General features: G+C 44.0%; 1 protein-coding gene across 1 annotated transcript in view; it reads left to right on the top strand.

The window, feature by feature from the left end:
• The first annotated feature begins 272 nt into the window (after positions 1 to 272).
• BFSP2 (beaded filament structural protein 2) overlaps positions 273 to 12,479 on the top strand; it is a 68,942-nt gene continuing 56,735 nt past the window's right edge. The window contains exon 1 of the mRNA XM_049628816.1: positions 273 to 764. Within this exon, the coding sequence (XP_049484773.1) occupies positions 273 to 764 (492 nt within the window). The remainder of the gene's footprint in view (positions 765 to 12,479) is intronic.

Genomic DNA, 12,479 nt, shown 5'->3' with positions numbered 1-12,479 from the left:
AGCACCCCCATCACCAGCAGAAAAATCTGGGAGGTCAGGCACATGACCTTGCAGAGAATGCATGAGTGCCTTTCTGCACGCAGCCCTGGGCAGGGCCTGTTTCCCTTTCAGCTCCGTGAATGGTGGAAGCTCATGGAAAACAGCAGACAAAGCAGCCCTGGGGATAGGGGAGCTTCCAGAGAGGCCCACAACTGAGCCACAGGGACACTGGGGCTGGAAACCAAAAGTCACTGGGCTCTGTAAGCCCACTAGGCACAGCAGAGGCAGAAGGGATGACGAGCAGCAGGCGAGTGGTGGTGGACATGCCCACCGGTGCCAGCTCCAGCTTGCCCCTCCAGAGGCACAGGGCGTCCTTTGGGGGAACATGGTCATCATCCTCCCTGGATAGCCCCCCAGCCTCCAGGACCAATGCCATGGGTGGTCTCGTCCGAGGACCCAGAGTCTATGTAGGGATGGTGCCCAGTGGGTACACAGGTGGCCTGGGCACCCGCGTGACACGCCGGGCCCTGGGCATCAGCAGTGTTTTCCTGCAGGGCCTGCGGAGCTCAGGTCTGGCCACAGCACCAGCTCCAGGCCTGGAGAGGAACCTCGGTGCCGTTGAGGACCTGGGGGGTTGCCTGGTGGAATACATGGCCAAGGTTCATGCCCTCGAGAACGTCAGCCAGGAGCTGGAGGCACAACTGCGCGTGCACCTGGAGAGCAAGGCCACACGCTCCGAAAGCTGGGGTGCCCTCAGGGCTTCCTGGGCCAGCAGCTGCCAACAGGTGAGTACGTGGGCTATGCCCAAGGGCTTTGTGTAGGGCCAAGAGAGGATGCTCACAGATGCCTGGGGGGTCATCATCAGAGAGCAAGGATGCTGAGGCAGGGGCAGGGGAGTGAATGGTCTCAGGCCAAAGAAACTGACCATAGCCTCTTACTCTTTCATGCTCAGAAATACTGATGACAGTGATAACAATGACAGTCGCCATTTACTGAGGTAGACTAAGGGCCAGGTCCATAGGAGTCCCTGTACATGCACTGTCTCCTGTGTTCAAAGCAATGCTAGGCAGGGACTTATTCACTGACTGTATTTTTCAGATGAGAAAACTGAGGCACAAAGAAATTAAGTAATTTGTCCAGATCATGCAGCCCATAGGGAAGCTGAGCTTTGAGCCCAAATTGTTCCAGTTCCAAAGCTTGCATTCATCCCATTAGCCTGGGCTGACTCTGTACCCTTTGTATTAAGCAAGAGTTTTTACAGACATCATCAAATGGAACACCATCGAATGGATATGGCATTAAAAACAATGGATAAATGGGGGTGTGTTCCTGTATCCATCGACTACAGCGCTGTCCAATAGAAATAGGAGCCACAGGGTAATTAAAAAGTTTCCATTACCCACAGTAAAAAAAAAGTAAAAAAGAAACAGGTAAAGTTAATATTAGCATATCTTATTTAACTCAGTATATTTTAAATGTTATTTCAACATGTAGTCAATATTTAAAATATTAATGAAATAATTGACACTGAAATAGAACTTTCTGCCGTGATTGAAATGTCCTATACCCACACTGTCCAGTCTGGTAGCCACTAGCCACATATGGCTATTGAGCACGTGAAATGTGGCTAATAAGGAATTGAATTTTTGTTTTTATGTTTATTTTATTTTATTTTATTTAAATGTAAATATGGGCTCCTGGGTGGCTCAGTCAGTTGAGCATCTGACTCTTGACTTCAGCTCAGGTTGTGATCCCAGGGTTATGAGATCAAGCCCCAGGTCAGGCTCAGCGCTGAGTGTGGAGCCTGCTTAAGATTCTCTCTCTCTCTCTCTCTCTCTCTCTCTCTCTCTCTCTCCCTCTGCCCTGCCCTGTGTGTGCTCTTTCTTTCTATATTAATTAATAATAATAATAATAGATTTAAATAGCCACATGTGGCCAGTGGCTATCTCATGGGACAGGGCAGGACACAGAGGTTTCATCATTCCCCCTTGCTTGGTCAGGATGTGCTCTCCAGGGTGATTGCTGCAGAATGCTGAGCTCATCTGTCACGTCTGGCCTGCGGTCTATGGTTCCACCACTGGGACTCCAGCCAGCATTGCATATCTCATCAGGTCTCTGTGGGTGGCTCTTTCTTGTCCCTTCCCTCCCCCACCTCCACCCGACAAAGGCTGGCCTTAGGGTCCCTCTGAGCTAGATCAGCCTCCAACTCAGCTAGGAACTGCCCTTGTACCCTGGGGCCCAGCACGCAGTCCCCTGAGAGGAGGTCACAAGCCTCCATTTGTGTGTGACTGGGTGATGCAGAGCAGGAACACTGAGAGGCTCCCCATTCCCTGCCTGCCCCCCATTTCATCCCAGGATGCTTCTCCTTCATGGGCTCATAGGCAATCAGTGCCCGGCTGTCAGCTCAGTATGTGTGATATGCAATACTGTCCTCTTGGCTTTCCTCTGGAGCTGTTGTCCTGCTTGCATCGATCTGGGCTGTGAGAGAAAGCCAACTTAAGAGCAGCTTGGGGCTTAAAGCTGTCGAATCTAAGACAACCATCCCTCCCAGATCCTCCCTGGCAGCCCTGAGTCCAAATATTTGTGTCCTATAAACCACCAGGCTGTCCCCAGATATTCCAATATTTCAGCATGTGCAGGACAATTTCTCACATTCAGATGCCACACAGGCTTTTCATGAGAAGTCAGGCATCCTGATTTCTAAGTCAGAAAGTATGGCCACAAAACATAGTCCATATTCAACTGTAGCTAGCTACAGGAGATTGGGCAACTTACTCAACTTCTCTATGCATCATTGGCCTTATCCGTAAAACGGATCTAATGCTGTGGCTATTACAGCAAATACATAGATATGTAAGTTGCGTGGTTCCTGCCTGCAGGTAGACTACAGGTCAGAAAGCTACACCATGACAGCAGCACAGCCACAGGGCTGCCAAAGCAAAGGCTGGATGCCAAGACATTCAGCCCTGACACTGGTGGTCATTTTCCTCTTAAATGACCATAACTGGGGCACCTGGGTGGCTCAGTTGGTGGAGAGACCGACTTCGGCTCAGGTCATGATCTCATGGTTTGTGAGTTCGAGCTCCACGTCGGGCTCTGTGCTGACAGCTCAGAGCCTGGAGCCTGCTTCGGATTCTGTGTCTCCCTCTGCCCCTCCCCCACTCACATTCTGTCTCTCTCTGTCTCAGAAATAAATAAACATTAAATGACCATAAGTGAGATCCTTCATATGACTACAGAGTTCTCTTTTTCTTCCTTTTTTTAAAGCATGAACTTGAAGATACAGTTAGACCAACCTGTAAAATGAAGTTATTTCTGTATCACACAGCCCAGCCTTCCAGCCATATTAAGCTCTGTTCCGCCACAAAGAACCAAAGAAAATTCTACATATGCACATTAATTTTCCTTTGTTGCAGTTACAAAGCTGACCCACGCTTTCTACCCCTCCAGGCTTCAACATAAAGCTTTAAGATGGCTTTGCTCATGCCTGCTCTCCTTCCTGGTGTTCTCTACCAGTCACCAGCATCATCTTTTGGACATATGGGATCTGACTGTATTATGTCCCTGCCCAACACCTTTCTGGACTCCTCATCACTGTCAGGACACAATCCATGACTCTGGGCTCAGTCCCCAAAGCCCTCATGAAGCCACGTCTCTGTCCCAGCCACATCACCCACCTAAGAGACCCTGAACACAACTGCGTGTCCTCAGCCTGCTCCTTTGTGATGCTCCCCCTGTTCCTTCTGTGATCTCATGACAGCCTCTACACACATCCACGGTGGTAGTTAGTTACCATGTTGTCCTGTGGTCCCTTGCCTGGCCGTGCCCTCGCACTCTTGGCCACTTAGGAAGAACCAGCTGTGCCCACCAGTGGAAAGACTGGAAAGAGCTTAAACTAGTTCAGCTTACAGTGAACTTACATTTGGATGTTGGCTCTGCCACCTGCTCACTGGGTGCCTTTGGGTCAGTTACTTAACTTCTCTCAACTTGTCTCCTCATTTGCCATTTGGGGATTACTTTATCTACTGAGGAGAACTGTTAAGGGGGTTAACTGAATGTTACGGACCCAGTAAAATTAGTGACTAACAGCTTAGAGAGACTGCTTCACTCACAGCATTGCAGCTACCTGGAGCCATGTACAGGATTGATGCTCAACCGTGAGTGGGGCCCCGCTTCAAATCCTGGTTCTGCCACTTACGTGGACCAGCCATTCCTTTGCTCTATGTCCCCCTTTCACTATCTATAAAATGAATGAGCACTGCCCAGGGTCGCTGTGTGCATGAGATGAAATAAGATGCAAAAAGGTGCATTGGGAACTGTGAAGTATGATGCACAGGCAGCAGGCCGTCCTGAGTCAGAACACTCTACTCCAGTCCCCTGGGGGCTGAGCCTCAGACCAAGGGACTCACCTCTGGAGGCCATGGCCCCCCTTCAGGGCCTTAGCTGGATCCCTTCTTCCTTTCTCCACCCCAAGAGTCCTCTTCACCCAACAGCCGTGCGATGATAGCTCCTTCACAAGCCCTATCTGTCCTCAAAAGGCAGGCCCAACTTCTGGCTACTCGGAAACCCAACTTCTGGCTAATCAGAGACAAAGCCTTTCCCACTGGGGAATGGGGGCCCCCACTGCCTTCCAGCGTGCTTTGTCATGGAGCCCTAGACCCACCAACCAGCCAGTTCCCATAGAACTGCAAGAGGGGCCCACCCCAACCAGGGCCCCTAACCTCTTCCAGGCCTAGAGAACAGACTACCAGCAATTCATTTATTTCAGAAAGTGCTGCCTTCCCCTCACACAGGCTTCAGAGGCAGCCATGCCATGCTAAGAGTGTCTGGGCTCCGAGAATCCAAAGCTCTCAGCTGCTCCCTGGGAACCCCAGGCCCCCACCCACCACCAACTCCAGTTAGGGCCTCGTCACAGGCTCAGGGAGGGGCGGGTTGCTTCCTGGGGTGTGGCACAGAACCAGGAATGGCAGCACCACACTGCATCTAGAAGGCAGCTAGAGGGGAAGGGCGAGCCTCTTGTCTACCCTTGACCCAGGCACCTGCAGGGCCACACTGAAGTTCAATCCTCTTAGCGTTGCCTATCCTCCATGGGTCAGAGTGGCCAGTCTGTGGGAAAGGCAGATGCCAGGCAGGGAAGGAAGGCTAACCAAGCAGTTGGTATACCACACAGTGCCCCAAATAGTGGGGTAGGGCCCCCGGGGGGCCTAGAAGAGTTTGCATTTGCCCCCTTGAGTACCCTTGTGTCTGAGGATGTGCAAGATTAACTAGCAAAAATTACCATGACAAGACAAGAGAAAAACCACAGAGTTTTATATTTTGCCACCATTATTTATTTATTTTATATTTTACCACCTTTCAAAGCACTTTACCCCCTGCCTTTGGAACAAGGAACTCCATGTTTTCCTTTTGCACGAGGACCCACAAATCACATAGCCAATCCTGCTAGGGTTAATGTATACAAAGTCCCTTTTCATTTCTAAACCTCTCTCTCCCCACTCCTCAGTTATATTAGAAACTCAGCCACTTCTGCTAAGCAGTAAAAACAGACAGTAAAACTCTCAGGTGATGGCCCCAGAGGCCAAAGAAGGCACAGTCCCTGCCCATTGCTTGGGCAGAAACTGACTCTTTTCCTCTCCTGCTTTGCCGAGTGCTCCCGACTTCTCTTGCCAAGTGAATGGTGCTCATAATAAGTTCTGGCAGCAATGTCAGACCCTTTCATCTTCAAATAGGCCAAACACAAGCTTGGAATTAGGCAGCCTCCCTGTCTCAGAGCTGCAGAGAAAAGGAGACTGGGACAGAAGAGATGCAGCCATGGAGGCAGAGTCTCAGAGCACAGGGAGCAAGCCAAGGCCAAGGCCAGAGAGATGCTGCCTGGGAAAGAAAGGGGAACATGGAGGCTTCGGTTTCCACTGAAATTATTGGTCTCCGTGGGAGAAAACAGCAGCTTACACCTCACACAGCAAAGGTTGTTAGCTGGAAGAAAGGGGAAATCAAAATCATTAAAAAGCAAGAGAATTAGAATTTAAAATGAACCTGATTTGAATATTTTTCCTGCCTTTCACAGTTCCTCTTTCTGTCCTTGCAAAGAGAGACCCATACTCTGGGGATCTGCCTATTTGGGGGAACTGCTGGAAACTTAGCCAATCCAGGTGAGGGCCAGTTTCTCTCCCCACAGAACCTGTGGTCCTAACAGGGTTTTTTGTTTTTGTTTTAAAAGAAAAAGAAACAAGAACTAACCCCCCAGCCCCAGCCCCCAGTGCCCCTGAATAAGAAGGCCATAAGATCATTGTTCATGATTCACAACCTGGTGTCCCTGAAAGGGGGAGGGAGAAAGAACCCTGAGCTATTTTAGTATCTGCAACACCCTGCATAAATTTACCCAAGATAAACCACCCATCTCTTCTGAGTACTGTACATGTACTTTGGTCAGAGGAGGCCAGTAAGTTAACTACTTTGTTAGCCAAGTTATAAAGGACACTAAAGTATCATTAGAAATGTTACTTTATGGAGAAAAAAATGTATTTAGGAGACTTCCTCTCAGGGAGAGTGACATATAAGAGTGGAAGAAATCTTTGGAGGGAGCAGAGGCAGGGAAGGAGGCATGAGGCTTCCCCCAAGGGTCTTGGTCCAGAAATATAGGCAGTCACCAAACTGCTTTCTAAGAAGGGTAGTTTCTGATTTCCTGGGGGTTCTAGCTCTGCTAAGTAGAGGATATCTGTGCAGAAGCAAAACTCTGCTACAGAATACGGGGTGGGGGGGGGAGAAGGAGTGCTGTCATTGGAGGCTCATTGTCAAATCTCATAAGATCTCTTAAAATGCGCCGGCCATGTTGAAGAGTAGAGGACTGGGCTGTCCCAGTGACAAAAAATAGGGGATGGGCTACAAAGACTGACAGCAAATTCTTCACTGATCTTGCTACATCTTGATTTCTCACCTGAATAATAAGGATAATTGGAGACTTTCTTGACATGATAAAATAGCTAAGAAAGAAATACAAGAGGACTTCCTATAGAAATTAAGAACAAGATAAGGATGCCCACTATCTTTACTGTTTTGGAACACTGGTCAGAGGTCACAGTTAATGCCACACAAGAGAAAGGAATTGGAGGTATAAGGACTGGAAAGAAAGAAGGAAAATGCTGGTCTTTCTGGAAAGCCCAAAAGGATCCACATGAAAACTGTACAATAGAAAATAAGTTAATTTAGGAAAGTAGCAGGTTATACACATTAAAGATATATGCTAAATATATATATACGCACATATAGACATATGTTTATTTCACATATAAATGGCTGCCATCTCATTTATGATAGCAAAAATTAAAATAACTCTAAATAAACTTAACAAGAAATGTCCAAAATGTATATGAGACAATAATAAAACTCTTCTTGAAAGGCATAAACAGAAACAAAGACCATGCACTTGAATATAAAGACTCAAGAAAAATCAGTTCTCCCTAAGTTAATTTACATATTTAATGCAATCCTAATTTTACAATATCATAGAGGTTTTTTTTTTTTTTTTTTTAACTACAAGGGTTTATTGTAAATTTCATTTGTAAAAACATAAAGGCAAGAGGGGCACCTGGGTGGCTCAGTCAGTTGGGCATCCGACTTCGGCTCTGGTCATGATATCACGGTCTGTGAGTTCAAGCCCTGTGTCCAGCTGTGTGCTGACACCTCAGAGCTTGGAGGCTGCTTCGGATTCTGTGTCTCCCTCTCTTGCTCTGCTCCTCCCCTGTTCATACTGTCTGTCTCTCTCTCAAGAATAAATAAAACATTAAAAAATAATTTTTTAAACATAAAGGCAAGCATAGCCAAAAAGAAAAACTGAAAGAGGAGAGCAAGGAGGGAAACGTCAGCTCTCCCAGACATTGAAATATACTAGAATCTCATTCACAAAACAGTTCCATATTGGCCCATAAAAGATAAGAAGACCAATGGAACAAAATATAAAATTCAAAAGTAGGCCCTGCTACATACAGAAATTTAGTATTGATAAATGCACTATTTGAATCTAACGGAGGAAATGATGGATTTTTTAATAAATGGTATTCAGACAACTAGATAGTCATAAGGAAAATAAAATTGGATCCATCCTTCACTGTTCCCTAAATCAATTCCAAATATATCCCATTTGGATACATTTTTTAAATGTAAAAAAGGAAACCATACAAGTAGAAAGCATGGGTGAATTCCTTTATAACCTGGGTGTGGAAGAAGTCTTCCTTGATATAATTCAAAATCTAAAAGCAATAAAGGAAAATACTGTTAATTTTATTACCAAAAAAATTTAAATTTTGCATCACAAAATAACACCATAAGCAAAACTAAAAGATAAATGACAAACTAGAAAAAAGTATTTGCAACTTTGAATTCAAAGGATTAATACCTCTATTCTATAAACAGCATTTAGAATTTGAGGTTTTAAAATAAAAGCCAACAATGTGCTTACTGTTACATAGGCTGGAGACACAAATGGAGAGTTGACATAAAAATAAATGAAAATGGCTCTAACCATGTAAAAGGATGTTCAACTTCACCCATGATAAAAGAAATACGAACAAAACAAAACAAAAATCTACCTGAGATATCCTTTTCACTTATCAGATTGGCAAAACTCCAAAATCGTGTCAATCTATTTTGTTGGTGAAGTGCTAGGGAAGCAGCCAATTCCACACAGCGCTGATGGGAATAGAATGTTGGAATGCCTATGGAGAAGAACTTGGCACTATCTAGACAAACTATATATGCATTTATGTGATTTAATCCAGCAATCCCACTTCTAGGAATCTCTCCTGATGATAACCTGGCAAACGCATGAACAAGAAGTACGCACAAGGTTGTTCATTTCAATCATAGCTATAATGGCAAGAGACTGGAAAAAACCCAAATACTTAGCAATAGGGGACTAGCTGAATAAGCAATGATACATCCACAAAAGGAATGAGGAAGAGCTCTGTAAGTATTATGGAGTGATGATCTCCAAGATGTATTGTTGAGTTAAAAAGCAAGGTGGAGATAGTGTGTATTTCATTCTACCATTTATCTAAGGAAGAGGAAGATATATGAACATATACATACATATTCACTTGTAATTGAAAATAAAAACCACAAATGTTTTTAAATGATCATTTATAGGAGAATGGAGGGAGTAGGGTAGAGGGGAAAGGAATAGGCACTAGAATTCTTTTAATTTATCTTGTTATGTGGAGATGACTTTGGAACCATGAAAGTATTTTTGCGGAATTATAAAAGTGACTTTTGTACTAAAGTAATTTGCACATCCCTAGTGGGATGCAAAGAGTACTGAAAAAAAATCTTATTAAATCATTTTCAGTAATGATATTGTTCATATTGTTATTCTGACACTGGTGTGTGTGTGTGTGTGTGTGTGTGTGTGTTGTACTGTGGGATAAAGCAAAAGAGTAATTCTATTTGTGTCATTGAGATCTGAGACTTTTAGTATGGATAAATGGAGACACACTTGTAAAGCAGATAAAGTTTAGTGACAATTCTCTAGTCCTGAATTTGAATTGAAATTATCCATTTAAAATCATGGTGTATGTGGTCCCAAAATAAATATATACCCATTTCCTAACTCTGGCCAGTGAAAAGACCTAGAAACAATTGTCAACCCACTAGCAATGAGTATTTTTAGCCTCTGATTTGGATCACTAAGTACCATCTTTCATTACAAGAACTGAGGCTCCTTAGTTAGAGAAATGGCTGATCCAGGTTTGGGAACAGGAAGTGTAAGAGATGAATCTGAAACCTCTTATCATACAAAACCAAGGAAGCTATAAAGAACTGCTAGAGTCATGTGAAAAGACTTAGGAGACAATTTGAATAAGCTCCCACTAAACAAAGATGACTACATATCAGTAAGAATATTAACCATAAGGCATTGAGACACATCAAGTATGTTTAAATCTATGAGTTCAGTATAATACAAAAAAAAAAAAAAAATCCCACTTATTAGTTGTGTTGGAGTCCACTAGGAACCAACTCATTATTTTGAAACCTGGTAAATAACTAGAAAGAATTAGTCATTTTTCCTACCTTTCCTATAAGAACTGTAGATCCATCAGCATTAATGAAAAAAAAAAAAAAGAATTGAAGAGAGTAATTATCTTTTTTTAGAAATAATACAGTTAAAAAATAAATAATAATGTAACTATTAACATTTTATTTATATTTATAACTAATATTAATCATTAAAATAGAATTCAAATATCACCACTTTGCAAACATAATTTAAAAATTGGATCTAGGCAATAACAATCATCAAATGGCTGCTAATATCACAAAAAGAGAAACCAGCAGACAGGTACCCCCCAGTAGAGTACACAACATCACCTATGATATAGTCTTACCAGAAAAGAAAAAGAAAACTGAATGTGATTAAGCTTCAAAATAAAACTACGAGTTTACAGAAAATGCAGAGGTCAGATGAACATGTTTATTGGCACCCACTGCAATGAAATCAGCAAAACGCAGACTTGGGAAACTATAGAACTAAACACCCAATGTTTTCAACGAGAAAACGCTGCAAGGAGCAAAAAGGGAGATGAGGTACAGCTATACATTAAAAGAGATTAAACTGACATATCACCCCACTAAAATGGACATTATTTGAACCACTATCCAAACAAACTAAAAATTAGACAATTGAGGAAAGATGAACTGGGTATTTGAGGAATTGTTATTAATATTTAGATGTCATTTTTAGATGTTTTTAGAAGTTATTTTTAAAGCATTTTTATAATTTAACACTACATACTGAAATATATGAAGAAGAAATAATGATATCTGGAATTTGTTCAAAAGAATCTGAAGTGTAGTAGGAATGTGAGGGGATATAGGGGAAACAAAATAGGCCATGCATTTATAATCATTGGAGCTGGATGATGGGTATATGGATGAAATAATGCTTGTAAGTTGCTACATGTATAACCAATGCCCAATTAAATCTGTGGAATTGAATAAAGGAGAAGCTACAGATATTAAGTGAGTAGTAACATAAACAACTGTGTTCACACACGTGGATTCATGAGTCATTCAACCCACCCATGCTGCGGGAGTTTAGAGAAGAGACAGGGTATTCACTGGTCCTCAGTGAGGGTACCCCAGAAGGTTGACACTCAATGTGGGACCCACAGAACATGCCAGAAGATGGCCCTTCAGACCGGGGCCCCACCTGGACAAAGGTTGGGAATCAGGAAACGGTCTGACCATCCACAGAGCAGTCTATGCATGAGGCAGACTTCTCAACTGTCAAAGAGAAATTTTGCCCTGAACACTTGTTAAAATTGGCAAGACATACCTTATTCAGACTACTGCAGTAGAAGAGAGACACTTGAGGATACAGAACTGAGCTCAACTCCACTGAAACAAAAGACAGAAGGCTTTTTAAATGCTGGGTGTGCCAAAGGAAAAGTGCTGAAGGAGGTTAAAGGAGGGGGTGGTCTATGATCAGGCCATCTGTGTTTGCTAATTGGTGCTTATCCAAAGGAGAAACACACTTCTCATAGCTTTATGACAGGAACGAATTGGAGAAAGACGCCCACCAAAGTCAGCATCCGACCCTCCCACAGGAACTGGGAGACAGGGAACTATCTCCTCAAAGTGTGCATTTCACAGAGATGGTTCCCAGGTCCTTGAAGCAAAATTCTGAATTGTAGATTTACCTCTCAAAGGCCGCAGATAAAGGATTTACAATTTCGAGTTTCCTAAAATAACTGCCAAGGAAAAGGGAGGTCAGGGGTTTTTTGTCAGGTTTTAGCTGGAAGGAAGAGTAAATTCTTTTGGCAGCATTGACCTTTCTCAGGCAGGCATTTTAAGGGGCCTAGGTCCACGCTAGGAACATAGTCTGGGCTGACAGAAGCCATGCCACGGTGTGGTCAGGCTCCTTAGTGGCTGGACCGGGGTGGGGCGGGGGGGCGGCTAGATGGCATCATTTATGCTGAGGGTTTTCATTCTCACCACCAGGCACCAAGCTCTTCCCGGTCTCTGCACTATCCCCCTCAGCTCTCTATTCTAAGTCCGTGGTGTGGAGTGGGTGTGCCCCAGTACACAAAATGTGGCCAGCAGATGGTTGCACAGCCAGGGCTGAATACAGAATCGGACACATTCAAGGTTTCAAATGGGAACCCTGAAGTTACGGGCAGAAAGCCTCCTAAAATCCCACACCACACCGAAATACTGGCAACAGCCTGAATGTCCAATATAGCTAACTAACACAGCAGAATCCTCTGTGGCTGGAGGAAAAGAACTAGGAAGCTTGTTATGTACTGATGTGGGACTGGCACCAGTGTATATTTTTGAGGAAAAAGGCAGGCTGCAAAACCCCATCTATGCTATGCTGCACTCTGTGTGTTTTGTTTTGTTTCCATGTGGGAAGGCAGACTCAAAGCATACACCAGGGGTGGTAGCAGCAGATGCTTCTAGTGAGGGCCGGAGACAAGGGTAGGAGCAGGCGTACTTCGGGCGATTATTCT

This window comes from Panthera uncia, chromosome C2 (genome assembly GCF_023721935.1).
Source record: "Panthera uncia isolate 11264 chromosome C2, Puncia_PCG_1.0, whole genome shotgun sequence".
NCBI lineage: Eukaryota > Metazoa > Chordata > Mammalia > Carnivora > Felidae > Panthera > Panthera uncia.
Note: the sequence above shows the minus strand (reverse complement) of the source record. Positions and strands in the feature narration are given on the sequence as shown.